General features: G+C 50.6%; 2 protein-coding genes across 5 annotated transcripts in view; one reads left to right on the forward strand and one right to left on the reverse strand.

The window, feature by feature from the left end:
* The first annotated feature begins 756 nt into the window (after nucleotides 1-756).
* Nucleotides 757-13143, forward strand: CDAN1 (codanin 1). Of its 4 annotated transcripts, none has more exons than XM_043554117.1 (28): nucleotides 757-879; nucleotides 1108-1598; nucleotides 1832-2038; nucleotides 2238-2407; nucleotides 2540-2653; nucleotides 2736-2814; nucleotides 3220-3340; nucleotides 3498-3607; nucleotides 4074-4163; nucleotides 4803-4878; nucleotides 5408-5613; nucleotides 5925-6045; nucleotides 6181-6327; nucleotides 6438-6604; nucleotides 6951-7038; nucleotides 7292-7381; nucleotides 7557-7611; nucleotides 7821-7954; nucleotides 8035-8138; nucleotides 8388-8546; nucleotides 8920-8983; nucleotides 9177-9255; nucleotides 9415-9563; nucleotides 10707-10814; nucleotides 10931-10994; nucleotides 11162-11343; nucleotides 11596-11703; nucleotides 12323-13143. In XM_043554117.1, exons 1-28 carry the CDS (start codon nucleotides 790-792, stop codon nucleotides 12446-12448), a joined length of 3699 nt encoding a protein of 1232 aa, XP_043410052.1. In that variant the 5' UTR covers nucleotides 757-789; the 3' UTR covers nucleotides 12449-13143. The 4 variants fall into 4 exon arrangements, with proteins under 4 accessions (XP_043410052.1, XP_043410053.1, XP_043410054.1 ...); XM_043554118.1 differs by having other exon boundaries at nucleotides 1835-2038; XM_043554119.1 differs by lacking the exon at nucleotides 8388-8546.
* A 1607-nt stretch (nucleotides 13144-14750) lies between these two features.
* Nucleotides 14751-24306, reverse strand: part of STARD9 (StAR related lipid transfer domain containing 9) — a 124984-nt gene continuing 115428 nt past the window's right edge. Inside the window, 7 exon segments of the mRNA XM_043554113.1 lie at nucleotides 14751-16256; nucleotides 16813-16971; nucleotides 17161-17240; nucleotides 17476-17678; nucleotides 17847-17911; nucleotides 18133-18254; nucleotides 18445-18562. Coding sequence (XP_043410048.1) covers nucleotides 16155-16256; nucleotides 16813-16971; nucleotides 17161-17240; nucleotides 17476-17678; nucleotides 17847-17911; nucleotides 18133-18254; nucleotides 18445-18562 — 849 coding nt within the window. The 3' untranslated portion in view covers nucleotides 14751-16154.

Below are 24306 nucleotides of genomic sequence, written 5' to 3' on the forward strand. Positions count from 1 at the left end.
CTGCCTCTCTCGTGTTTCTAAAAGAAATTAAGAAATAACTCAAGCTGCCATAAACTAATCTGAATGTGCCTCTTAACATTTCAACTGCAGAGTAGTCCAAATAATATAACCTGGTGTAAGGTAAAGGTACAGACGAGCGCTTTTGTGTGCAGCGTGGCCTGAGGAACTTTAAGATTTGTGGGCTGAGGATTATAAAAAGCCTCCATGCAAGAATCATCGTGTCTTACAGCCTTAAATGGCCGAGCAGTTGATGGTGACAGCGGGCGTCGCACGGGCCGGGGGACTGAAAACTTTTGAGAAAGACAAGGTCAAATGAGGTTAGGCTAATTTTATCCTAACTTCGTTAGGGTGGTGACTGTTGTATCTAGAAAACTTAAACTCCAGAAAGAAAAGAGTGTGCTTATCATAGAAGATAAGGCAGGTGTCTCTCTCGGGGAATTGTTCACCTTTATCGTCCAGCCGCTCTCCCGGCCCCTCGGTCTCCCCTGTCGTGTCCCTGGGTCCCCGCAGGTCGCCCCTCGGGCCAGGGCAGCCGGGACCGGACCTCACCCATCGCGGTGCGGCCTCACTTTGCGGGCCAACTGTTGGCTGCCGGGAGCCGCTGAGCCAGCCGCGGCCTTGACCGAAGGCCTTAGCCGAACCTCAACCTGGGGAAGCCCCGGCCCCACCCCCAGCCCCGCCCCTCCGCCCCGCGGCCCAACGGTCGCTTCTCCGCGCCGGCCCCGCCCCTCCCAGGCCGCCCGTGGCGCGTCGGCGCCTGCGCAATCGCGTTCAAGTGCCCCGACCGGGATGGCGGCCGTTTTGGAGTCGCTGCTGCGAGAGGAGGTGTCGGTCGCAGCCGCGGTGAGGTGGATCGCGCGCAGCGCCCAGAGTTCGGAGGTAACAGCGCCGACACGCCCCCAGGCCTGGCCCGAGTCTGCTTTCCGCGTGAGATACCACCCCTCCGGTCCCTTTTCTCTTGGGTGCCTGGCTGTCAGCCCGGGCCGAATGCGCTCCAACTAGGGGCCGCTGCCGGGGCCGCCCGCCTCAGCGCGCCCTGCGGTCCGGGCTGCTCGTGGCGCGGGGCTGGCAGCTGACCCTCTCGCCCCTCTCCCGCTTCTCCCTCAGGATGACCCCGGGGAGGCGGCCGCGCTGAGCTCCCTCCGGCCACTGCGGAAGGAATTCGTGCCATTCCTGCTGAACTTCCTGAGGGAGCAGAGCAGCCGCGTCCTCCCGCAGGGCCCCCCAACCCCCGCCAAGGCCCCGGGCTCCTCGGCAGCTCTGCCTGGGAGGCCCGGGGGCCCGCCGCGGGGCGGCCGCGGGGCGCGCAGCCAGCTCTTCCCTCCGACGGAGCCTTCCAGCACCGCCGCCGCCGAGGCCCCTTCGGCCCGCCGCGGGGGCAGGAGGCGGGGCCCGGGGCCGGGTCGCGAGCGGGGAGGCCGCGGCCCCGGGGGCCTGGAGGAGGGGGTCAGCGGAGAGAGTTCGCCTTGGGCCGGGGGCCGGAGGCCCAGGGGATCTGGCAGCCCCGGCAGCCCCAGCCTCGCGCGCTCTGATCCGCCAAACCTCAGCAACCTGGAGGAGTTCCCTCCCGTAGGCTCGGTTCCCCCCGGCCCTGCAGGGTGAGAATCAGGCCCCATCCACGATTGGGGTGGCACGAAGGCTGTGTTAGGGGAATCAGTAAATCAGGGCTGGGCGCTCCGCAGTTGAGCGTGGGAATGCCCCGAGGGTTGGGGGTGAGTTAACCACAGTGGTGAGGGGCCTTTTGCGAAGTCCCCCCCCCCCCCCCCGCTGTTGTGGTGGAGGGGGAGGTGTTTGAAGATAACGAATTTGAGAAAAACCTGTGGCTACTCAGCAGGACGAAGCCTTCGCGCAGGATCAATCCAACTCCGGTGAGCGAAGAGCGGTCACTGTCCAAGCCCAAGACCTGCTTCACCTCACCCCCAATCAACTGTGTCCCCAGTTCCCAACCCTCAGTCCCGGACACTAGCCCTTGGGGCCATGGCCTTCCCCCAGGGTGCAGAAGTCTGCAAGAGGAACGGGAGATGCTCAGGAAGGAGCGGTATGACCTTGCCACTCCCTGGGTTGTCAGCTTCCTCCCAGTGGGGGATCTGCAGGCCTTTTCCCTTGAGATTGGTTTGCCCCTGGGAGCAGCCCTGGGTCTGTTTCCTGGGCTGTGGATGTCTGCCCTGGAGAAACCTGAGTATGGCTGTGGAGGGGAAGCCAGGGGAACCGCTCATGACATCTCTCTGTCCCCTTAGCTCTAAGCAGCTGCAGCAGTCACCTACTCCCGCCTGTCCCACCTCAGAATCGGGGTCTCCCCTCCCCAGCCGGACAGGTAACCTCACAGCCGAGCCCGCTGACCCTGCCAGAGTGTCTTCCCGCCAGCGCCTAGAGCTGATAGCCCTCATCTACTCTTCATGCATCGCAGGTAGTTGAGAGCAAAGGGCGCTTGAGTGGAGATGCCTGCGGAATTTTGGTGTAGGAGAAATGATAAGGCAAGCAGAACTGAGCCTTGGTTCCAAATGATGCCTGACACCCTGGGGCTTCCTTTTATATCCAGAGAACCTGGTACCAAACCTCTTCTTGGAGCTTTTCTTCGTCCTTCAACTCCTTACTGCTCGGAGGATGGTGGCCACGAAGGAGAGTGACCTTGAACCAATTCCGGGAGCACTAGGTCAGTGAGTGAGCCTCTTTTTGGGAAATGAGGTCTGGAGATGGAACAGTTCTTAACTGACAGCTTGGTACTATCCTTCTAGATTCCCTGGAAAGCCCTCTGTTCCAGAGTGTCCATGATTGTGTCTTCTTTGCAGTACAGGTTTTGGAGCATCAGTTTCAGTGAGTTTCCCCAGCTTTGGCATTTGAGCCTTATTCCCAATGTTCGCTTGGGTCTCTGGCCACTTGAGGTAAAATGCTTGTGCTTAACACAGGTGCAATAACCTTGGGCGTTTTCCTACATGGAGCCTGTAGTTATTGGTCAAAGCTATGAATTTAACTCCTATAACAATCAAATTGCTGTCTGTGGTCTTGGCATCTGATCTTTGGGTTTATGTCTAATGTTTCCCTGCTCCATAAGGTTTCGTTTCTTCCCCCTTGCCTCCATCATCTTAAATCCTTGGCCCATGACTTTGCCTTACATGCCTGCTCCATGTTCCAGATAATGTTCTCTGTGGCATGCAGATGTGAGCTTCCTGTTTGCAGTCCATGTCCCATTCCCAGTCATATGTGCTTTTGTCCCTGCAGGGTTCTTTCCTACTTGGACAAAGGGACCTTAAAACTGTTGGCTGAGAATGAGCGGCTGCTGTGCTTTTCACCAGCTCTGCAAGGCCGCCTCCGAGCTGCCTATGAGGGCAGTGTTGCCAAGGTAGGGACCCCTCCTAGCCTCCACCTGACCCTTCCCAGCCTCATAATTTAGGCAGCCCAGCACACACCGGGCTAACTCCGGGCAGGAATACAGCGATGAGGTTTTCTGAGCATGATCTGTGAGAGTTTCAGTCCCTAATGTCCCTGCCATATTTTAGGTCTCTCTGGCGATGCCACCGTCTGCTCAAGCTGTCTCCTTTCAGCCAGAAACTGACAATCGTGCCAACTTCTCCAGTGACCGAGCCTTTCATACTTTTAAAAAACAAAGGTGACAAGAAAAGGGAACTTTCAGGAGGGAGTGGGGCAGCATTTCTCTGGGATAGGCAGCCTATGTTGTTTTCCTAGAAACTAGGAGTTTGGCACTAATAGGTGGTAGTTTAGCACCACTGCACCCTTTCTGCCAAGTATCATAATGGCTACACACCTTCATTCCGTTTTCCTGCCCATGGACTTGAACCTCTGACCTCAGCAGCCTTCTCACAGGTATATGACGTTAGTCACAGGGTCCTCAAACAAGAGAGAACCAGCTCAGCTTTTCCTGTGTACAGAAGTATGTGAAGCATGTTGTGTGCTGCTGCTGGGTCTTCAATGTTGTTGGCATGTAGAGAACTTTGGAGAGGATAAGGAATGGGGCTGTGGATAGTCCTGTCCTCGATGGTTCGGAGCTAGAGAAAGCACTCTTGGGAGTGAGATCAGCTGTGCCTCAGTTGATCAGGCGTTCTTGTGTCTGTCAGGGATGTGTTTTTTGAGGTGCTTCGAGAGTGGGAAGATCGGCATGAGGAGCCTGGCTGGGATTTTGAGAAGGGCTTGGGCAGCAGGATCAGGTAGGTGCTCCCACACTGGTCACCTTAGTGGTGCTCTGGTAGTTGATTGGAGGAGGGCTCTTCCTCCACTTATAGCCCATAGCTCCTACCTTCTGTGTCCTCCTTAATCTCTAGTTATTGGCAACTCTGCCTCCACTCAGAGGGATTTGTATTGCCAGCTCCTTGCACTCAGAATGACTCAGACTTGTTATATGAGTGTGAATGCTTGGATGAATACCAAGCCCGTTTTCCAGGTTGCTTGAGTTTTGGCCCAAGTCACTGGTTAGACCCTTTCCAACATTTTCTTCATTGTCTAGTTCAGCAGCTCCAATAACTTTGCATAGCTAGATGCAGAAAGAATATCCTGTCCAGTGATCTACCTTCCACATGAGTCATGACACTCACTAGAGCCCAGTGTAGACTGAAGATTAGGGATGGTATTATCTCTTGGTGGGTTCAGTGTGTCTGTAGCCTTGAGGGATCTTGGTGCTAAGGAGAGTGTCCCTTACCTATTCCCACATCTTTGCACTGGCCAACTCTAGCTGAGGTCTGCTCACGCCCCTGGGTAAGGACTGAAAGGCCCAAGGATTGGCTTGTTCTCTCAGATTTCTGCCCCCTTCTTCCTTCCGTCACATTCTGTTCCTGCCTCTTATGCCTCAGAGCCATGATGGGTCAGCTCTCTGCAGCCTGCAGCCACAGCCATTTCGTTCGGCTTTTCCAGAAACAACTTCTCCAGGTAAGAGCCCCAGGAGGAGAGATGAATCTACAGGAGGCAGTAGGTATTAAAGGCAGCCAGGTAATGGTGGGATGGAGCGGACAGACATGCAGGTCCTGGGCTGGAGTTTGAACAGGAGTTCTCCTTGGGGGGTGTCTGAGATGCAGACAGCTAGAGGGGAGCCAGAGCCCTCCATCACGTGCCCTGCACCCACGGCCTCCCTAGCCTCCTCACACACCCAGCGTACCCTGCCAGCCTTAGGCCCTCACTACTCCCTTGTCCTTGGTCTGTGCCATAGTAGAGCGAGCCCTGTCATAGGACTCAGGCCCGATTTTAAATCCTGGCCCTAGTGACCGAGGCAAACATCTAACCTTGTGAGGTTAGTCTCTTTACCTATAAAACAGCGTGATCCCAACCTTGAAAAACAAACCTGTGGCACCTGATACAGGGCTGGCATTCCAGAAATGTTCATTACTTCCACCCTATTTTGTTCAGTCCTTCTTTCCAGAAAAACTTACTGTTTTTTTTTTCTCCTCTTCCTGCCGCGCAGATGTGTCAGAGTCCCAGTGGCACCGGAGGCACGGTCTTGGGTGAAGCTCCGGATGTGTTAAGTATGCTTGGAGCTGACAAACTGGGGCGGTTGCGGCGCCTACAGGAGAGGCTTGTGGCCCCTCAGAGCAGCGGGGGGCCCTGTCCGCCCCCCACCTTCCCGGGCTGTCAGGGATTCTTCAGGGACTTCATCCTGAGCGCCAGCAGGTAAGGGTCCCCTGCAAAGTGCAGGGAATAGGGCTGAGGCCAGGAGGGGGTTGTCTTTCCAGAAGGGCAACAGTTCTCTCTCTTCTGCCTGGAATGTAACAGAGTGGGACCGGTGATGTCCAGGCTCCTCTAGCTCACAGTTCCTGCCTCCATTTCCTTTCCTGTTCTTTGACCCACACTGGTAACCTCAGCCTCCTTCCCTCTCTGCCCCACTGTGCCTTGCTTTCTGCATGAACTTTCTCTCTATTCCGATTCTGTCTATGCCTCTGCCAGTGTCTTTTTTTTTTTTTTTTTTTTTCTTCACTTCCTAGCTTCCAGTTTAATCAGCATCTCATGGACAGTCTGAGTTTAAAGATCCGGGAGCTCAACAGCCTTGCCCTGCCACAGCCTGAGCCCAGTGACGAAGATGGGGAGTCAGATGTGGACTGGCAGGTTAGAAAGCAGAATGAGGGAGAGAACAGGGTTCTGACCTAGGAGGGAAGGGCTCTTTTCAAGAACTGGGTAACAGATTCAGAATTGCTCTTGAAGCCCTTTGCTTAGGACATCTTGCTTCCCTGATCCCTACAGGGTGAACGGAGGCAGTTTGCCATGGTGCTGCTCAGCCTGAGGCTTCTGGCTAAATTCCTGGGCTTTGTGGCTTTCCTGCCATACCGGGGGCCTGAGCCACCCCCCACCCGTGAGCTCCAGGACTCCATTCTGGCCCTGAGGAGCCAGGTGAATGGGGGCTCTGGTAAGGAGGGCCGGGAGGGGCCGCCGAGCCCTGGAGATGGAGGGCGTCCCCCACCTCCAGTCCCCCACCCCCTGACCCAACCCTGCCCCACCAGGTGCCCCCGGCCCTGGATGTGCGGGCGCTGTTGCAGCAGGGGCTACGGGCCCGCCGAGCCGTGCTCACGGTGCCCTGGCTGGTCGAGTTCCTCTCCCTCGCTGACCACATTGTGCCACTGCTGGACTATTACCGCAGCATCTTCACTCTCCTGCTCCACCTACATCGGTGAGTCCAGAAAGGGTGAGGCTTAAGCCAAGGGCATGGGAGAACACTGCTGAAGCTGCTGTCAGTGAAGAGGGTTGAGCGGCCCTGTGCTTCCTGTGCGGTACCATAGCCATAACCTACCCTCAGGGGAGAGGCAGAAAGTGGGCACTGTTTTGCACTTTTATTAGCTGTTTTTTATTCCTCCTGTGGCTGAGCTCAGAGGGAGTACAGATCTGGTGAGGGGCGGTGGGGAGATCCTGGTCACCTGTATGACAGCCATCCCCTTTTGATCTGCTTTTGAGAATTACCTTCCCAGTGATAGCTTTTTTTTATTCCGTTCTGTTTCTTATACAAATGTACTGTTTAGGAGCTTGGTCTTGTCAAAGGAAAGCGAGGGGGAGATGTGTTTCCTTAACAAGTTGCTGCTGCTTGCTGTTCTGGGCTGGCTTTTCCAGGTTGGTCAAGTGGAGAAAGATCCAGATTGGGGAAGGGAGGCATCTACTGTGGGTGGAGTCGGGGAGTAGGAGAATGTCTGAGTCTGAACAAGGTCACGGCCAGAAGATGAAGGTTTAGAGGGGGTATGGGAATTACCATGGTTTCAGAGCAAGGTTGCTTTGTATCTGGTGGCCAAACCCTGGAACCACAAGGTCTGTGTGTTGAATCTCTGAAGCACTGACTGGAGTTTGCACTGCTCTGATCTTTTGTCAGATTCCCACAGTCCCTGAGGATCTGTTCTTTCTGGAAGAGGGTCAGTTGGATACTTTTGAGGTGGATACAGTAACTTCAGAGCACGGGTTGGTAAGTGTTGGGGTCTGGCCAAAGCTGTGGGAGTGGCAGGAATAAAGGAGGCAGGCAGTCTGGGAGTTCCTAGAGACTGAACTCTTCTGTAACTCTTCCCCAACTGTCCCATTTCTGGCACACTGGGGAGGAAGAGAAGCCTGCCTGCCTAACTCTGGCCTGTTCTCTCCCCCAGGATGGCATGCCTGTGGTGGACCAGCACCTACTCTACACCTGCTGCCCCTATATTGGTGAGGCACCCAGGGTCCTCAGTCCCTGGCCTGTCCCTTCATGAGCACCTAAAAGGCATCCCTTGGGCCTAACACCTTAATATGTTGTTCTCTTCTTAGGCGTTCCCCAGGTGCCTCAGCCTCTTTACTCCACAAATACTTAAAGTCCCAAGATGCCTGGGAGGGTAGGGGTGGTTCTGGAACTAAGCAGTTGGGGTTCCCTGTTGCAGGAGAGCTCCGAAAACTGCTCGCTTCGTGGGTGTCAGGCAGCAGTGGGCGGAGTGGAGGCTTTGTGAGGAAGATCACTCCCACCACCACCACGGGTCTTGGAGCCCAGCCTCCCCGGACCACCCAGGGGCTGCAGGTAAGGGCAGGGCAGAGGCAGGGGACATCCGGGGGGAAGAGAGAGGAAACTCTTCATGCGCCATTGCCTCCTCCCCACAGGCACAGCTGGCCCAAGCCTTTTTCCACAACCAGCCACCTTCCCTGCGCAGGACTGTGGAATTTGTGGCTGAAAGAATCGGCTCTAACTGTGTCAAACACATCAAGTAAGGGTTGAAGGGGTTGGGAAGGCAGATGTGGAAGGTGCCAGGCTCATTCCCTTACCATTTACCCCCTCAACTCTTAACATTGTATTGCCAATCTGAGGAAAGTTAGCTTGAGGGGAAGGATATGGTGGGGAGGCTAAAACTGCTAACATTATTTGAGGTTAGTTCTGACCAGATTTCCTTGCATTTGCAGCCCCTTACTGATTCAGTTCCCTCAACCACCTTCAAGCTTTTCTGTCCCCGCTGCAGGGCCACACTGGTGGCAGATCTGGTACGCCAGGCTGAGTCGCTTCTTCAGGAGCAGCTGGTGACGCAGGGACAGGAAGGGGGTGATCCAGCCCAGCTGTTGGAGATCTTGTGTTCCCAGCTGTGCCCCCACGGGGCCCAGGCACTGACCCGGGGGCGGGAGTAAGAGACGCCAGACCCTCATCCCCACTCTCCGCTTTTATTTTCCTGACTTTTTCTTTTTCACAAACTCATCTCTTTTTATTCCACGTCCTCTCTGAAACCCCCTTTTTCTTTCACTTCTTATGTAGGTACATATCTTAGGCTTTAGGACCCAAAGTCTAAAGTTGAGTTGGAAGAATGGGGGGTTGGGTGTCCCATTCCTCCCAGCGTCAGGGATCAGGGGTGGGCCCAGGGCTGACAGTGCTTCTCTTAACCCCCTGCCCACCTCTCCCCAAGGCAGAGCCCTCCTGGCTCAGCTGATTGGTGCACTTGGCCTTTCTTTCTGTGAGCCAGGCCAAAACGTCTAGCCATCACAGACTCTGTCTCCTTTCAGGTTCTGTCAGAAGAAGAGCCCTGGGGCAGTACGGGCACTGCTTCCCGAGGAGACCCCGACAGCTGTAAGTAGGGAGGAGGCCTGGAGCCCGCGGGCTGCTGTTTGGTGGTGGGAGAGTTGCACTGCAGGTCACATGTGCATGAAGGTGGTGGATGGGTCCGAGGGTTGGTCCCGGCCTTGGGGACACCTGAGCTGTTGTTCATTCTCATCCCTGAGCCTCCCCTGGTCCCTGACGCTGCAGTTCTTTTGGGTCACAGGTTCTAAGCAGCGCAGAGAACATTGCTGTGGGGCTTGCGACAGAGAAGGCCTGTGCCTGGTTGTCAGCCAACATCACAGGTAAGGTCCAGGACAGGGGAGTGGCTGACCAAGTTCTTCAAAAGTGGACTGGCAGAAAGTGGGAGGCCTCTAGGGGAGAAGGAACATAAACCAGTTGGAAACAGTGATGGGCATGGGTTGGTGTGGTGACCCCTCTTCTGTTCTCCCTTTGACCTGCAGCACTGATCAGGAGGGAGGTGAAGGCGGCAGTGAGTCGCACACTTCGAGCCCAGGGTCCTGAACCAGCTGCCCGGGGGGAGCGGAGGGGCTGCTCCCGAGCCTGTGAGCACCACGCTCCCCTCCCCTCCCACCTCATCTCCGAGATCAAAGTACACAGCTCCCCTCCTCCCTGCGCCCCTCTCCTCTCCCTTCTCCCCGCTCTTTTCCTGGTCTCCCTCCTTCCTCACGTCAGCTGCAGTGTTTTGTGTAGCCGCTTTCTGTGTTGTGCAGCTAGTTCGGTGTCCTTCGTTACTGAACGGGATTAGGTAGGGCACAGCTGAACTGAACGGTTTTCCTAATTGCTTTTCACTAACTTCCGGTACCTGAATCACCCAAAAAGGGAAAAGAACAGATATGAAAGTTTCCGATGGACTGCATACTGCTTGCATGGGAGGTGATGGGGTCTGGGGGAGCGGATGTCTGCTGTAGTAGGAAAGCCTCAAAGGGGGCAGTCACCTGTGTTGGCACAAGATTTCAGAAATGTTCTCATATGTGGGATGTGATGCTTATTTAGTTGTAGGCAGTAAGAATAAACTACCATTGCTCTTGATTGTAAAAATTTAGATACCGTCTAGATAGAGTAGGGCTCAGCAAACAGCCCATGGACCAAATCCAGCCTGTTGCTGCTTTCTATAAATCAAGTTTTATTGGAACACAGCCACACTTGTTCACTGATGAATTGTCTAGGGCTGTTTTTGTGCTACAGCAGCAGAGATGTTAAGGCCTGCAAACCCTCAACTATTTACTGTTTGGTGGAGCCAAAGATTAGGACTAGGGACTAAGAAGGAATGACAAAAATGGAGAGTATATAGTGGGGAGAAGAAAAGGCTAAGTGGTTTTCTGTACTGAAGCCGGACTCTCCCAAGAAGATGAGCAGAGAAGCATAGGGGATAGAAAATATAACACCTAGCCAGACAGTTCTCTTAAATGCTTTCAGGATAAGGCTCTCTGGGAAGTGGATGGGTGTGGCTTTGTCCCAAGACGAGTGACATCTCTTGAGCTCTCAAGGCAGCATGTTGTCCCTCAGCTGACCTGCTCCATCTGTTCCCTCTGTTGCTGTCCACTTGGTTGGCTTCTTCTCCCAGCTGTGCGGTCCTGCCCGAGTCCCAGGTCTAAGGCACCTTGGCCCGGCCGCTTCATCCGGGGACCCTGTCTTCCTTTTCCTTCTGCCTCTTTCCACTGGCTTCTCGGTGGCCTCCTCAGTCCCAGCCAGGTATGAAGTCTCGCTCTGCTTCCACCCCTGCTCTCTCCAGGATGTGCTCGCTCTGGCTGTGGGGCCCCGGGACCCTGAGGAGGGAGTCTCTCCGGAGCATCTGGAGCAGCTCCTGGGCCAGCTGGGCCAGACACTGCGGTGCCGCCAGGTGAGACCTAACACGACGCTGTACCTGTGTCCTTGTCCAGTGCTAGTCACCAGAGCTGCATCAGCTCAAGTCTGCTGCTGTAAGGATAGTGCTAACGTCCAGCCTCTTCTCTACAGTTCCTGTGCCCGCCTGCAGAGCAGCATCTGGCAAAGTGCTCGGTGGAGTTAGCATCCCTCCTTGGTATGGCTCTCTGTCATTACATCACCCTTCTGTCACATCCCCCAGATCTCAGATTTTGGTACAAGCTAGATTAGAAACATGGAGCTTTGTTCTCTTCTACCTCCCAGGGGCCAGCTAGGTGACCCTACCTCCATTTCTCAAAGCTTGACTTTTTTCTTTGCCCAAAGTGGCAGACCAGATCCCTGTCCTCGGGCCCCCGGTGCAGCACCGGCTGGAGAGAGGACAGGCTCGCAGGCTCCTGCACATGCTGCTTTCCCTGTGGAAGGATGACTTTCAGGTGCCGGTTCCACTGCAGCTGCTGCTGAGCCCAAGAAACCTGGGGCTTCTGGCAGACACTCGGCCGAGGGAGGTGAGCTAGAGCGGTGGAGGAGGGCAGGTGGGCTCTTTAGCCCCCTGCACTCCTGTTCTGACGCCCCCCACCCTCACCCCAGTTGCTGTGTGTGTGTGTTTCCTTTACTCCACCTTTTCTGGCGCTGTGTTCATTTCCTCTAATACGCTCACATGGGCTGCAGATCTCCTCCTCCTCAGCAGCTCTGTCCTTTGGATCAGTCAGGGTCGCTGTGTCAACCTACCCCGCTGACGCTCTCCATGTGTGTTGCAGTGGGACCTGCTGCTGTTCTTGCTCCGGGAGCTGGTAGAGAAAGGGCTGATGGGACGGACAGAGATAGAGGCCTGCCTGGGCAGCCTCCATGATGCCCAGTGGCCAAAGGTAAGGAGTCCTCATCTCTTCATCCATCTGTCCCTTTTCTCCTGAAATGGGGCCAGCGGTGGGGCCCAGGCATTCTTAGGATCTTCCCAAAGCTCAGTGGACTTTATCAGGTATCTTCAGGACCACCCTGAAATGGTGTGGCTGTTCTGGAGTGCCTTTTTCACATTTGAGTAGCTACTGTATGAAAGAGGGTGCCAGCGGAGGAAGGAAGATGGAAGGCAGGTAGTTGGAAAGCAGCGTGGCAAGGTGAGTATGGGTTTTTTAAATCAGAATAACCTAGATTTGAATCTCAGCTGGTACTGAATGTTATCGTGATCTAGGGCAGAATAGTGTATACCTCCTAGGGTTTTCAGGATGAAATCTGTTGGTGGTAAGTACTCACTAGATGATTCTGCGCCTCCTGTCAGATTCCCCTCTCCCTGCTGGAACTGGAGCATCCCCAGAGGACTAATGGGAAAAGGTGTCCTGTCCATTTCAGTGTAGAAGGCCGTTGGGAAAAAATAAGGTTGTCTACTCACTGGTTAGCAAGGGCTAGATATTGGGGATTGAGTTTTATAGAAAGGATGTACCATCCAGAATTATGTGTCAGCCTTGTCTGTCCTCTTTCTGCTTATTCCAGGACTTCTCTGAAGAATTAGCAACACTGTTCAACCCATTTCTAGCTGAGCCTCACATGCCAGAACCCCAGCTAAGGGCTTGTGAGCTGGTGCAAACAAACCGGGGGACTGTGCTGGCCCAGAGCTAGGGCTGGGGAGTGGCCCTGCCTCAGGTGTCTGACCAGAACCCTGGAGCCCGGCCGGACTGTGCCTCAGGAGGAGGCCCCGTGCCCCCCCTCGGAGTGCTCACCGCTGACCCTTGCTGACGCGGGAGCAGCTAAGTCTCTAAGTCAGGCTTCCTGCTCACATGTGAAGGAAGCGTGTGGCTGCCGGCATCCCACTGACGCTGACTGCAGGCTCACCGCCCGCGTCCTAGAGGAAGGAGGAGGGTTCACCAGATTCAGGATTGTGATGGGAAAGCCTAGAGACAGACTCCAGTCCTGGAGCAGAAGAGTTGGCATTTATTATTTGGATTATTAAATGACGTGTGTGGGCTTGACGACACAGGACTCGAGCCCTATTTGCTGCTACCCCAGCATCCCTTAAAACTCTGTGGTTTGGAAATCATGACAGAGGCAAATGGCTTCTGCTTAACTCGTGAGTAAAGTTAAAACATGAATCTTGGGGAGTGGACGTTTTCTTACCACCAGGAGCTAGGCTGCCTGCCATCTCCTTAAAAATGCACAGTACGTGAGGTGGGGCTGACCTGCCAGAAGCCCAGCTTTTACCCTGCACCTTCTCTGCCTTCAGCCCTGTGCACGTACTAACTCTCAACCGTAACTCCATACAGGGGCTACACACAGGGCAGAACATTAGAGCTTTTTAAAATAAACCATTTTCTTTATCAAGGGCTTCATGTCTAGTTATTTTCACCTGGCTCTTCCCTTGAGAAGGCCATAGTCTCAGGTGGGCTTGAAGGTGGGCACTGACAGAGCAGAGCAACCCTTGTGCTGGTTTGTTAGGGCTGGGGGTGTGGCATTTGGCTCAGAACAAAAGCATTCTGTGTGTCTCTAAGTTTGGACTAAAAAGCGCTACCTTGATAACGTGCATGAAGTTCACTCCTATAAAATTCATTCCTTTTCTACATTGGCAGTGCACACAGATTCAGGCTGTGTTGGAGGAAGGAGAGGGTACTCAGGGAACCCTCCTGAAGCGTCTCACAAAATTCTGTGTGTCCGTGTGTAGTTCCCGGGGGAAAAGTACATAGCTGTCAAAGAGGCCGACCCAAGGCCGAAAGGGCCTGCTGTGTCTGTCACCTGAGGAAAGCTGGTGGGAAGTCCTGACAGCCCTCAGCACAGAAAGGTCCCTCAGCTCCTCCCAGCTGCTCCTTTTACAAGTTTCTGCAGCTGAACCTTTTGTTCCATAATCTTTTTATCTTCAAAGGCCTTTATTTTGTCCTTTAAATCTATTTTACACTAATCTATAGGATGTGTCCTATAAATCCATTTATACTAAATTCAGGAAGTTCTGAATGCCTGGGAGCCAAGAAATGTTTTATCTTTCTGCACCCATGTGGCTTAACGAGAGCACTGCTCTCTGAAGGTGAGCCCTGAGGTAAGAAGCTGCCACTTCAGAGGACCCAGCTCTCTGTAGGTGGGACAGGTAGGCGGAGCTTGGAGGCAAGCCTGAATCCCCAGGGATGCTGGGCTAATGCCCACTCAATTCAATATAGCGTGGGCCCAGCTCAGGAAACTTCACAGTGGCCTGTGTGAACCTTAAAGGCCCATTCTCTAGGCAGTAAGATAGAATTACAGTGAAACAGTGAACTCATTAGGTTCCTTTCTACATACCTGCTCTCTACTAACTGTCTCAAACATTGGTTTTCAAAGTGTGGCTGGTCCCCAGACCAGCAGCCTCAGGACTTCCCAGACATACAACAAATACGTTGGCCCCGCTCCAGGACTACCGCATCTCAAACTCTGGGGTGTAACAAGTTCTTCAGGGGATTCTGATGAAGTCAGAAAGCCACCTATCCAAGCCAAAATTTGACTTCCTCGTGATCATTTGGAGCTGGGTCCCTGGATTATCTTTAGTACAGAATCAGCCTCAATTAATATTCCTTAGCTTGCTGACTCAGGCCTGGTGTGTGGCTATTGTAGGAAGGGGATTGCGATCACCTCTGGGGACCCGTATGTTCAGCTTCCCATTGCCAGCTCTGCTTCAGAAGCCCAGAAGTACTCACCTGTTGTTAAAGAGCTTCCTTCCAGGGGATCATGGTCACTGGTGTGTGGCAATAACTGATCTGGAATTTTCTCTCATGTTCGTATCTGGCTACAGCTGGCTGTAGTTGGGTAACTGACAGGGCTGTTCACACACAAAGTCGTGCTGAGCTCATGGAAAGAACTCAGTACATTCGTGTGAACTGTATAGCTTGAAACTGGGCCGTGAGCTGTTGCTGCCATCGTAATCTCCAGACTAAAGTCTGAGCTCAAGGGACACCGCAGTCTTCACTAAATGAAAGGACACCATGGACCTTTAATTTGCAAGTGTTCTGACTTTTTCAATCAATGGACTTGAGATTTATATGAAAAAGAGATGGGAGTACATAAATAGGGTGTTAAATATACCAAAAAAATTAGCCAGAAAAATACATTTAAAAGCAATTTAAAAAGTCTTCAATCATATATGAGTAACAATCTGAGGTAAAAGAAAAACAATCCTGCAAACACTTTGAGAAACAATAAATCTCTGTGCTATACCGTACAGAAACTGACCTTTTCAATCCCCATAGGGTCACCCTCTTCCGCCAAAGATTGTGGGCACCAGAATGGAAGCTGGGAATCTCTCCCACCCCACCACTTCCACGTAATCGTACTAAATACTCGAAGCTCAAGTTTAGGCAGGCTAAGGTACAAGAAAACCGAGCCCATTCCCCATCCCCTCCTAGAATAGCACGTCTGACCACAGCAGCACGGACGCTCAGGGGACCACTGAAGGCTGGCACCAAGGCTCTGAGTGAGGGAAGGAACAGAACTGAGTTTCCTCCTAATGAATCACTTACCTCCTCTAAGAGTTCTCATATCTTCTCTCCAGTCTTCAATAAATAACTTTTCAGCTCTTTGAAATTCCTCTTGCCCTGTCAGCAGCCAACATTGGGCTGCCCACCCCCATCCCTCCTCAAAGGGCTAGGTTCCCCTCCTTGGCCTCAAATCTGTCCAACCTGCTTCTACAGTGGTCTTTCCCATTCTCCTGAGCTCTGGAGTGACGGCTCCAAGACTGAGCATTGCTCAATACTCCTGACTGAGGCAAAGACCCAAATGTCCTCTCCTGTGAAGGAAACGAAGAGGAAAAAGTAAAAATTAATAATAAAGCATTTTGTAAAAATGCAAGGAGAAACGATTCCGAATGGTTTGTGCAGTTGTTTTTTTAAACCGTTTTTTCTGGTTTGGCACTTTCCAATACTGCAGTCCGCAGTGGAGCTGAATGCTGGAGACGGATTCTGAACAGTCCCGGTCAATGGCTGCTTGCTTCCCTCCCTGGCTGAGGGCTGGGCCAGAGTACTGCCCTCTCCTGGCTCTGCTGGCTACGCCCAGTCCTGGTCTTCAAGCGGCCTGCCACGATGTCCCGGAGAGGAAAGAGAGGTTGAGGAATCCAAAAAGGTGAGTTGAGCTTCACTGATGCTGGCCACCTGGGGCCAGGAACTCAGGTCCCCTCGCTCTGCAGAGGCACCAGCTGTGACCCAAGTACTGACGGGACTTTGCTGGCAACTCAGGTCTGAGTGCTGGTCAGCCTGGTCAGCCACAACCAGGAGCCTCGCCTGTCCTTGCATCCTGTACAGAGAATCACAAGAGCCACCTGGCATCACTGGCACATCCTGCACCTGCGTCTCTGCAGCACCATCTTGACAGTAAGATGCTAACTCCCAAGGAAGGAAGCCAGTCTGGCTATAACCAGTGGCTGCTGTTTGATGAAGGAGCTTAGGAGCTGAGGGGGGAAGCCCGGCGCACCAAGTTCTACCTGAAATAAAGCAGAGAGGGAAGGGTTAAAGGTGTGTACAGACGGGAAGAACACGCCAGGCCACACGTCAGCCCCAGGTAGTCACCCAGGCTGTTGCGATGCAAAAAGCTCCTCTGCGGTCCCGGAGTTTACAGGCCCCTGGGCTCTGCTGTTCAGATCTAGGCATGGGCTTCACCTCCCGGTGACAAAGGTCACGTTGGGGAACTGGGAGTGGAGCAACAACAGAATGGGTCCTGCTGATTCTGCTCTGCTGAGGCTGCTGCTCCTCCCTCACCATGGCTATCTCCCAAGGACTCAGCAACAGAGGGTCGAAAGGCCACTGAACTCTTTGGTAACGGCAACTTCAGTCAGAGAAGACTGACTTACTCTGTCCCCCTCCTCCGTCCTCGATTCCCCACTGACTCCCCGCACTGTGGCCCAGGAAGCCTGAGTCTCCAGCTCTGGGGACAATGGGCCTGGGCACTGAAGGGTGTTGAGCAGCTGAAGAGAAAACTCCCGCGGGGTGGTGGGGTCACACCGAGGCGTTCTGTGCAGCCAGCCACACAGGAAGGATCACCTGGGCCAAGTAGATGACTCTAGTGATGTCCCTTCCTTCCACGGTGAGAGGCTGTAGGATCCAGGCACTGGGCAGGATCTCCCCTCGGACCATGTCTCTGCTGGGTCTCGGCATGGATGTATCATAAACAGACTGAGCCGCCATGACAGACAGGTGCCCCTGGGGACAGGGAGTGAAGTCGATCAAACCAGGACAGGCTCCAGTGCAGCCAGACAGGCTTCATGTCATCCTCATCCCTGCCCACCGCACCCTCCTTTCCCTGCAGGACCTGAGGCCCACAGTGACTGCCTCTCAACAGCACTCCAGCCCAACTTCCTCCCACATCTTTACCACCAGCGAGGCAGGCACCTCTTTAGCTTCCACGCAGACACAACAGAAATCCCGCGGCTGCTTCAGGGCACACAGGGCAGTACTGCACACCAAGTACACTGGGGGGTCAGGAATGGGGAGAGTCAGGAGGTGCATGGACAGACCTAGTCCTAAATCCTTCCCAGCCCAGGAGCGCCCGCCAATATCCCGTCATTCTGCAACCTGACAGGCAGACCTGGCCTGAGCCACCCAGAGGAGGTCATGTGAGCACCTGGCCTCCCGAGAGGACCACCTCCAACCCTTGCTGCCCCTGGCCCCTGGCCCGGACCCATGGGAAGCCCTCCCTGGGCTCACCAAGGTTGATGCTGTTGGTCACCCGCTGATGCAGCCTTGCTGTCTGGATGGGCCTGTGGTAGAGCGGCCACAGGGTGGGGTCACTCACAGCTGCCCACACATGAGACAGTGGCTGGGAAACCACGCCTGCCCCCAGGAAGCCATGCCGAGTAGAAGAAAACATCTTGTAGTAAAGATGCACCTCCTGCTCCTCACCCTGATGGCTGGGGACACCGAGGGTGGGGAAGAGGAAGAAGAGGTGAGAACTGGGCTCCTGGGTCATAGAGGGGCAGTTCAGGGGAGGGACTCAAGGGAGCCGGGGCAGAGAAGGTAAAGGAGGAAAGCGGACAAGCAGGACAACAGGTTAGGACAAGACACTACAAGGAACTTACTTCCAGCCAGCTGCTGGCTGGCAGCTGAAGAGGTTGTGCAGGTTACCTGAGCAAGCAGCCATTACCTGCAGACAGGGATCACACCCAAGTGAGCAGGCACGGTACAAAGCAGACCCCTGGGTTAGTCAGTCACTAGGGCCAGTATTCCCTTTCTGTCAAGATGGAGAGCCACCAAAGAAGCCCTAACCCTCATCTGAAAGAAGGTGGCCCTCATCCCTCCCTCCCCCTCCCCACCCGGCGGAGGGCTGGTAAAGGAACCACGGGGACAAGCGGAATCGCTCCTCACGTCAGCAACAGAGATGTCCACGATGTGCTTGGCCAAATCTTGATAGGAGGAGGACAGGTAGGCCCCCAGGCTGGACAGGCTGGACGGACAGCAGCAGCAGCTGCCCAGGGAGGTTCTGCGGCCTGCAGTGAACAGGCAGAGGTCGTGAGACAGCATGAGCATCGAGGCCTCAGAGCAGCAACAGCCTCCTGAGGGACAGTGACTCGGGGCTGATAACCTCGGGCTAATGACTCCCTAAGGATCTAGAGGACCTCCGCCCCCAAAGTCCCCAAACCGGGCAGATAGCTGCATGCCCTCACCCCCACCACTCACTGTAAGCTAAGCTCTTCCAGGTGGATCCAGCCAGACTCAGTTGACTGTTCCTCACTGCAGAATGTCCCCGAACATCCCCTATCCAGGAGTCACTGGAATCAGGCAAGTGTGTGTCCCCCTGCAGAAAAGATGTTTAGGACCAGAGCAAAGGAAGATAAAGCAGAGCACCAGAAATCCTGTGTAGAATTATCTCCTCTGCCTCTGAACTATCCCAATAGTTTCCAAAGTAGAGGCTCTATCAAAAAAATCTTCCCCATGGAGCCTGGGTGGCTCAGACAGCTAGGTGTCTAACTCAATCTCGGTCAGGTCTTGAGCTCACAGTTTTAAATTCGAGCCCCGTGCTGGGTGCTGTACTGGGCATGAAGCCTGCTTTAAAAAAAAAAAAAAATCTTCCCCATTGGGATTACAGGAGGTTGGATGTCCCCAAGAAGCCAAGAGCAATAGAAACCAGTCCCTGGACAATCTCTCCTTATGGTTCAAGCCACAGGATCAAAGACTGCTTGTAGGAGAGCTCCAAAAGGGATCAAAATGAACAGAGCCTCAGAGGACCTGGTATGGAGCCTCAGTGGGTTTGGGGGCTCTACCATGTGGCAACACGAATGAGGCCATGGCTGGAGCCCAAGTGGAAGGTGGGAGGGGGAGGAAAAGCAACGGGCCATGAAAAGCTTGATCCTAGGCCCCAAATTCCCCAAGCCTCACCTCCCCAACCCCATACAGCAAGTAAGCAAAAGGTCCTAATTTGGAACCAGACGGGATGATCTCTGGATCTGCAATACGGTCCTCCCACCTTTACTTCAGCTGGCAACTCAGTGACATGACCTTGACCTCTACCGTACCTGACAGGCACTGTCCATCCCACCTCTATCATCAGTTTTTAACCTACGGCTAAAGACAAGAAGAGGTGAACACAGACAGTTCTATCGCCATCCTTGTCTCCATTCCTCTGCTGCAACATATAGTCTCTTGTACTTTAAGCAGGTGTCTCTGTCTCAGATTGAAGTCTTGTGCCATCTTCTTGGGAACTTTCCACTACTGATCATCTCCTCCTTCACTGTTGCCTCTGCCTCACCCTCTTCGTTGGATCCTTTCTACAAGCACTCAAGCATGTAAATATTTCTCCCACCTTTAAAAAATTTCCTCAGATGGGTCCTTGCTCTCCCACCCTTCACACACGTGCTTCTTGAATCAACGGTCACCATTTGCCATCTCCCACCTCTCACTCCCTTCTGAACCTGCTTGAACATAACATTTGCCTCACTACTCCACCCAACAGCAGTCACCAGGTCCCTGTGGCATCCATGTGCTTGGAGCTGATCACCAACTCCAGTCCCCACCTTACTGAACCTCTCCGTGAGCTTCCACTCAGCCAGCCTCTCCCTTTCACTCAAGATAATCACTTCCTGAGTCCCCAGGCTCTTGGCACCTCTCCCTGCAGTGCTCCTTCTCCTGTGTTGGCTCAGACTCCTCAAACAAAAATCGATATTCTGGGATTCTTTCAGGACTTAGGCCTAGGCCCTCTTTTCTCATTATATACTCCTAAGTGATTCCATCTGCTCCCCCTGCTACACTGATGACTCCCAAAAGTAAATATCCATGGTTTAATCAATAAATACTGATGACACAACTAGCTACCATGTGAAAAAAATGGATCAGAGACCCATTTCATACATCATGCCAATATAAACTCTTCATGCTTTGTGGCTCAAAAATACATGGAATAAAGAATTTATTATTACTATAAGAAAAGAATAAGTTAAAAAAATTATAGTGGGGATATGACTTCCTAAACAGGGCATAAAATTCAGAAGCCATGAAGGAAAACATTGGTAAACACCAGGCAACACAAAATTAACATTTTCCAGGAGCGCCTGGGTGGCTCAGTCAGTTGAGCATCCAACTCCCGATTTCAGCTCAGGTCGTGGTCTTGCAGTTGGGGAGTTTGAGCCCCACATCAGGCTCTGCTCTGACAGTACGGAGCCTGCTTGGGATTCTCTCTCCCCTCTCTATGCCCTTCCCTTGCTCATGCTCTCTCTGTCTCTCTCAAAATAAATTTAAAAAACTTTGAAAAGTAACATTTCCAGGTAGTAATAAAAAAACAAACAAGATAAAAACACACAACTAGGAAAAAACACTGGTATCTCAAATGAAACAGAAGGATAATTTTCTTAATATAAAAAGGGCCTCTAAAACCAAAAAGACTAACAACCCACTCGAGAAGTGGATATAGGGCACTGTCATGGAGCAAAAGGACACAGAACTTTTAAGAATCTGAAAACACACTCGATCTTAGACACATGAGGAGAACTGCAAATGCGTATTGTATGCCCATCACACTGCCAAAGACTGAAGGAAAAACCCTTGGCAACGCTCTGTTAAGCAGAGTGGTCAAGTATTATTTAAGAGTGTAAACTGGTATACTTTGGAAACATCTACCACATATTTTAAATTTAAAAATGTACATATCCTTTGACCTACCAATCTCATTCGTAGGAATGCAACCAAGAGATGTTCTGTCATTTAAGTATAAAAGCGATAAACAATTTCAAATACAAACTCAGGGACCAAAGAGAAAGGGCCCATGAGTCTTTCTGGAAGAAATTATGAGGGGACGAATCACTAGGGAGGAATAAAAATGCCTGGAAAATTACTAGAAGTGAGCAGAGTCCATTTAATCTAGCCTAAGAACAACTCTACGAATGCAAACATTGTAGAAATACTCTGACAAAAAGTAAAGGGAAAAAAAAGGGTAGAATACATTGATTTCCTGATGTTTTATAAAGGTAACAACACTGCTAAATCAAGTAATAAAGACTATTTGAAGATATAAAAGTGATCATGGAAAGAATTTTTTAAAGGCTTCCAGATTATCAGACAAAAAAGACACATATTTACCCTCACAGCAGAGAACAAACAGACCACATAATGATAAACAACAAAAAATTTTTAGATGTCCATGGGAAGGTATGCCTAGGTGGCTCAGTCAGTTGAGCATCTGACTCCTTGATTTCAAATCAGGTCACGATCTCATGGTTATGAGATTGAGCCCCATGTCAGGCTCTGTCTAAGTGTGGGGCCTGTTTGGGATTCTCTCTCTCCCTCTTGCTCTGCCCTTCCCCTGCTTACTCATGTGTGTTCTCTCTCTCTCTCTCTCTCAAAAAAATTAATTAAATAAATAAGTTGATGTTCATGGGAATACTGATAACGAAAAAAACCTTAATAAACTTAAAAAAGTAGAAATCATATTTCTCTGGATTCTTTCATAATCAACACGTAGCAAACTAAAAATTAATAATAAAATCAGGAAACACAGGAGGCTTTCTACCAAAAAGTTCTTAAGAACTCATAAGAACTGGATTAAGGAAGAAATACAAACTGAAAATGCAAAATTACTATAAAAAATAGATAAAATATGTAAGTTATGGGATATAACTAAAGTACCATTCAGGTGGAAAATTTTATTTTATTTATTTTTATTTTTTTTTTTTATGAAATTTATTGACAAATTGGTTTCCATACAACACCCAGTGCTCATCCCAAAAGGTGCCCTCCTCAATACCCATCACCCACCCTCTCCTCCCTCCCACCCCCCATCAACCCTCAGTTTGTTCTCAGTTTTTAACAGTCTCTTATGCTTTGGCTCTCTCCCATTCTAACCTCTTTTTTTTTTTTTCCTTCCCCTCCCCCATGGGTTCCTGTTAAGTTTCTCAGGATCCACATAAGAGTGAAACCATATGGTATCTGTCTTTCTCTGTATGGCTTATTTCACTTAGCATCACACTCTCCAGTTCCATCCACGTTGCTACAAAAGGCCATATTTCATTTTTTCTCATTGCCACGTAATATTCCATTGTGTATATAAACCACAATTTCTTTATCCATTCATCAGTTGATGGACATTTAGGCTCTTTCCATAATTTGGCTATTGTTGAGAGTGCTGCTATGAACATTGGGGTACAAGTGGCCCTGTGCATCAGTGCTCCTGTATCCCTTGGATAAATTCCTAGCAGTGCTATTGCTGGGTCATAGGGTAGGTCTATTTTTAATTTTTTGAGGAACCTCCACACTGCTTTCCAGAGCGGCTGCACCAATTTGCATTCTCAGGTGGAAAATTTTAACTTTAAATATTTACATCAGTGAAAAAATAAAAAATAAATGAGTTGATGTAATACCTATACACCAACAAATTAGATAGATGAACAAATTCCTAGAAAGACACAAACTACCAAAACTGACTCAAGAAGAAATAGATTCTGAAAACAATATGACACTATATGTTAGCTAACTAGAGTTTAAATAAAAATTTGAGGGGCACCTGTGTGGCTCAGTCGGTTGAGTGTCCGACTTCGGCTCAGGTCATGATCTCATGGCTCATGAGTTCGAACCCCACGTTGGGCTTTGTGCTGACAGCTCAGAGCCTGGAGCCTGCTTCAGATTCTGTGTCTCCATCTCTCTATGCCCCTTCCCCGCTCGTTCTCACTCAAAAATAAACACTAGAAAAAATTTTTTAATAAAAAATTTGAAAAAAGGAAAAAAAAAGAATAGAATATCTGAACATTTAACAAGATATTGAATTAGGAATCAAAACAATTCCCACAAAGAAAATTTCAAGACCAGATAGTTTCACTAGCTTCAAATCTACCAAACATTTAAAGAATTAACACCCAATACTTCACAAATTCTTTCCAAAAACAGAAGAGGAGAGAATAGTTCATAAATCATTCTATAAGTCCCTGACATAAAACCAAAGAAACCACACGTAAACTACAGATCAATTTCCCTTATGCATATCAACACACAAACCCCCAACAAAATATTAGGAAGGTGAATCTAGCAACACAGAAAGAGTTATATACATCATGACCAAGTATACACCATTCCTGGGATTTATCCTAGGAACACAAGATTAGTTCAATATACAAAAATCAATCATGTAATACACCATATTAATAAAAGAAAAAATCCACACAATCATCTCAATAGTTACAAAAAAAATATTTGACTAAATTTAATACCCTTTTATGATAAAAACTCACTCAACAAACTAGGACTGGAAAGAAATTTCCTCAACTTGATAACAACTGTCCACAAGTTAACATCATCCTTAATGGTAAAAGGCTGAGTGGTTTAGTACTAAGATCAGTAACAAGAATGTGTGCTCTCATAGCACTTCTATTAACATTGAACTGGAGATTCTACCCAGGGCAATTAAACAAGAAAACAACAACAGGGGCAGATGATATGATCTTGTATACAGAATGTCCTAAGGAAGCTACTAAAAAACTATCAGAGCTAATAAAAAAAATCAACTCAGCAAGGGTACAAGAAACAAGATCAATACACAAAAATAAACAGAGTAGCAATTAACAAACTGAAAATGAAATTAACAATTCCATTTATAATAGCATCAGAGGAATAAAATAATAAATTGAATAAAACAAATTCAAAATTTATACTCTGAAAACTACAAAACAGTGTTGAAAACAAAGAAGACCTGAATAAATGGAAAGATACTCCATATTCATGGATCAAAAGACATTACTATTAAGATGTTTAATACACCCCAAAATGACACATTCAATGAAATCCAAATCCAAATCCCACCTGACTTCTTTGCAGAAATTGATAAGCTCATCCCTAAATTCACATGGAAATTCAAGGGACTCAGAATAGCCAAAACAATCTTGCAAAAGAATAAAGTTGGACACTTCCTGATTTCAAAACTTACTACGAAGCTACAGTAATCAAAATAGTGGTACTGACATAAGGACGGACATATAATTCAATGGCATAAATTCAGAGTCCAGAAATAAATCCATACATCTATGGTCAATTCATCTTTGACAAGGGCACCAAGACAATTCA

This window comes from Prionailurus bengalensis, chromosome B3 (genome assembly GCF_016509475.1).
Source record: "Prionailurus bengalensis isolate Pbe53 chromosome B3, Fcat_Pben_1.1_paternal_pri, whole genome shotgun sequence".
Classification (NCBI taxonomy): Eukaryota; Metazoa; Chordata; class Mammalia; order Carnivora; family Felidae; genus Prionailurus; species Prionailurus bengalensis.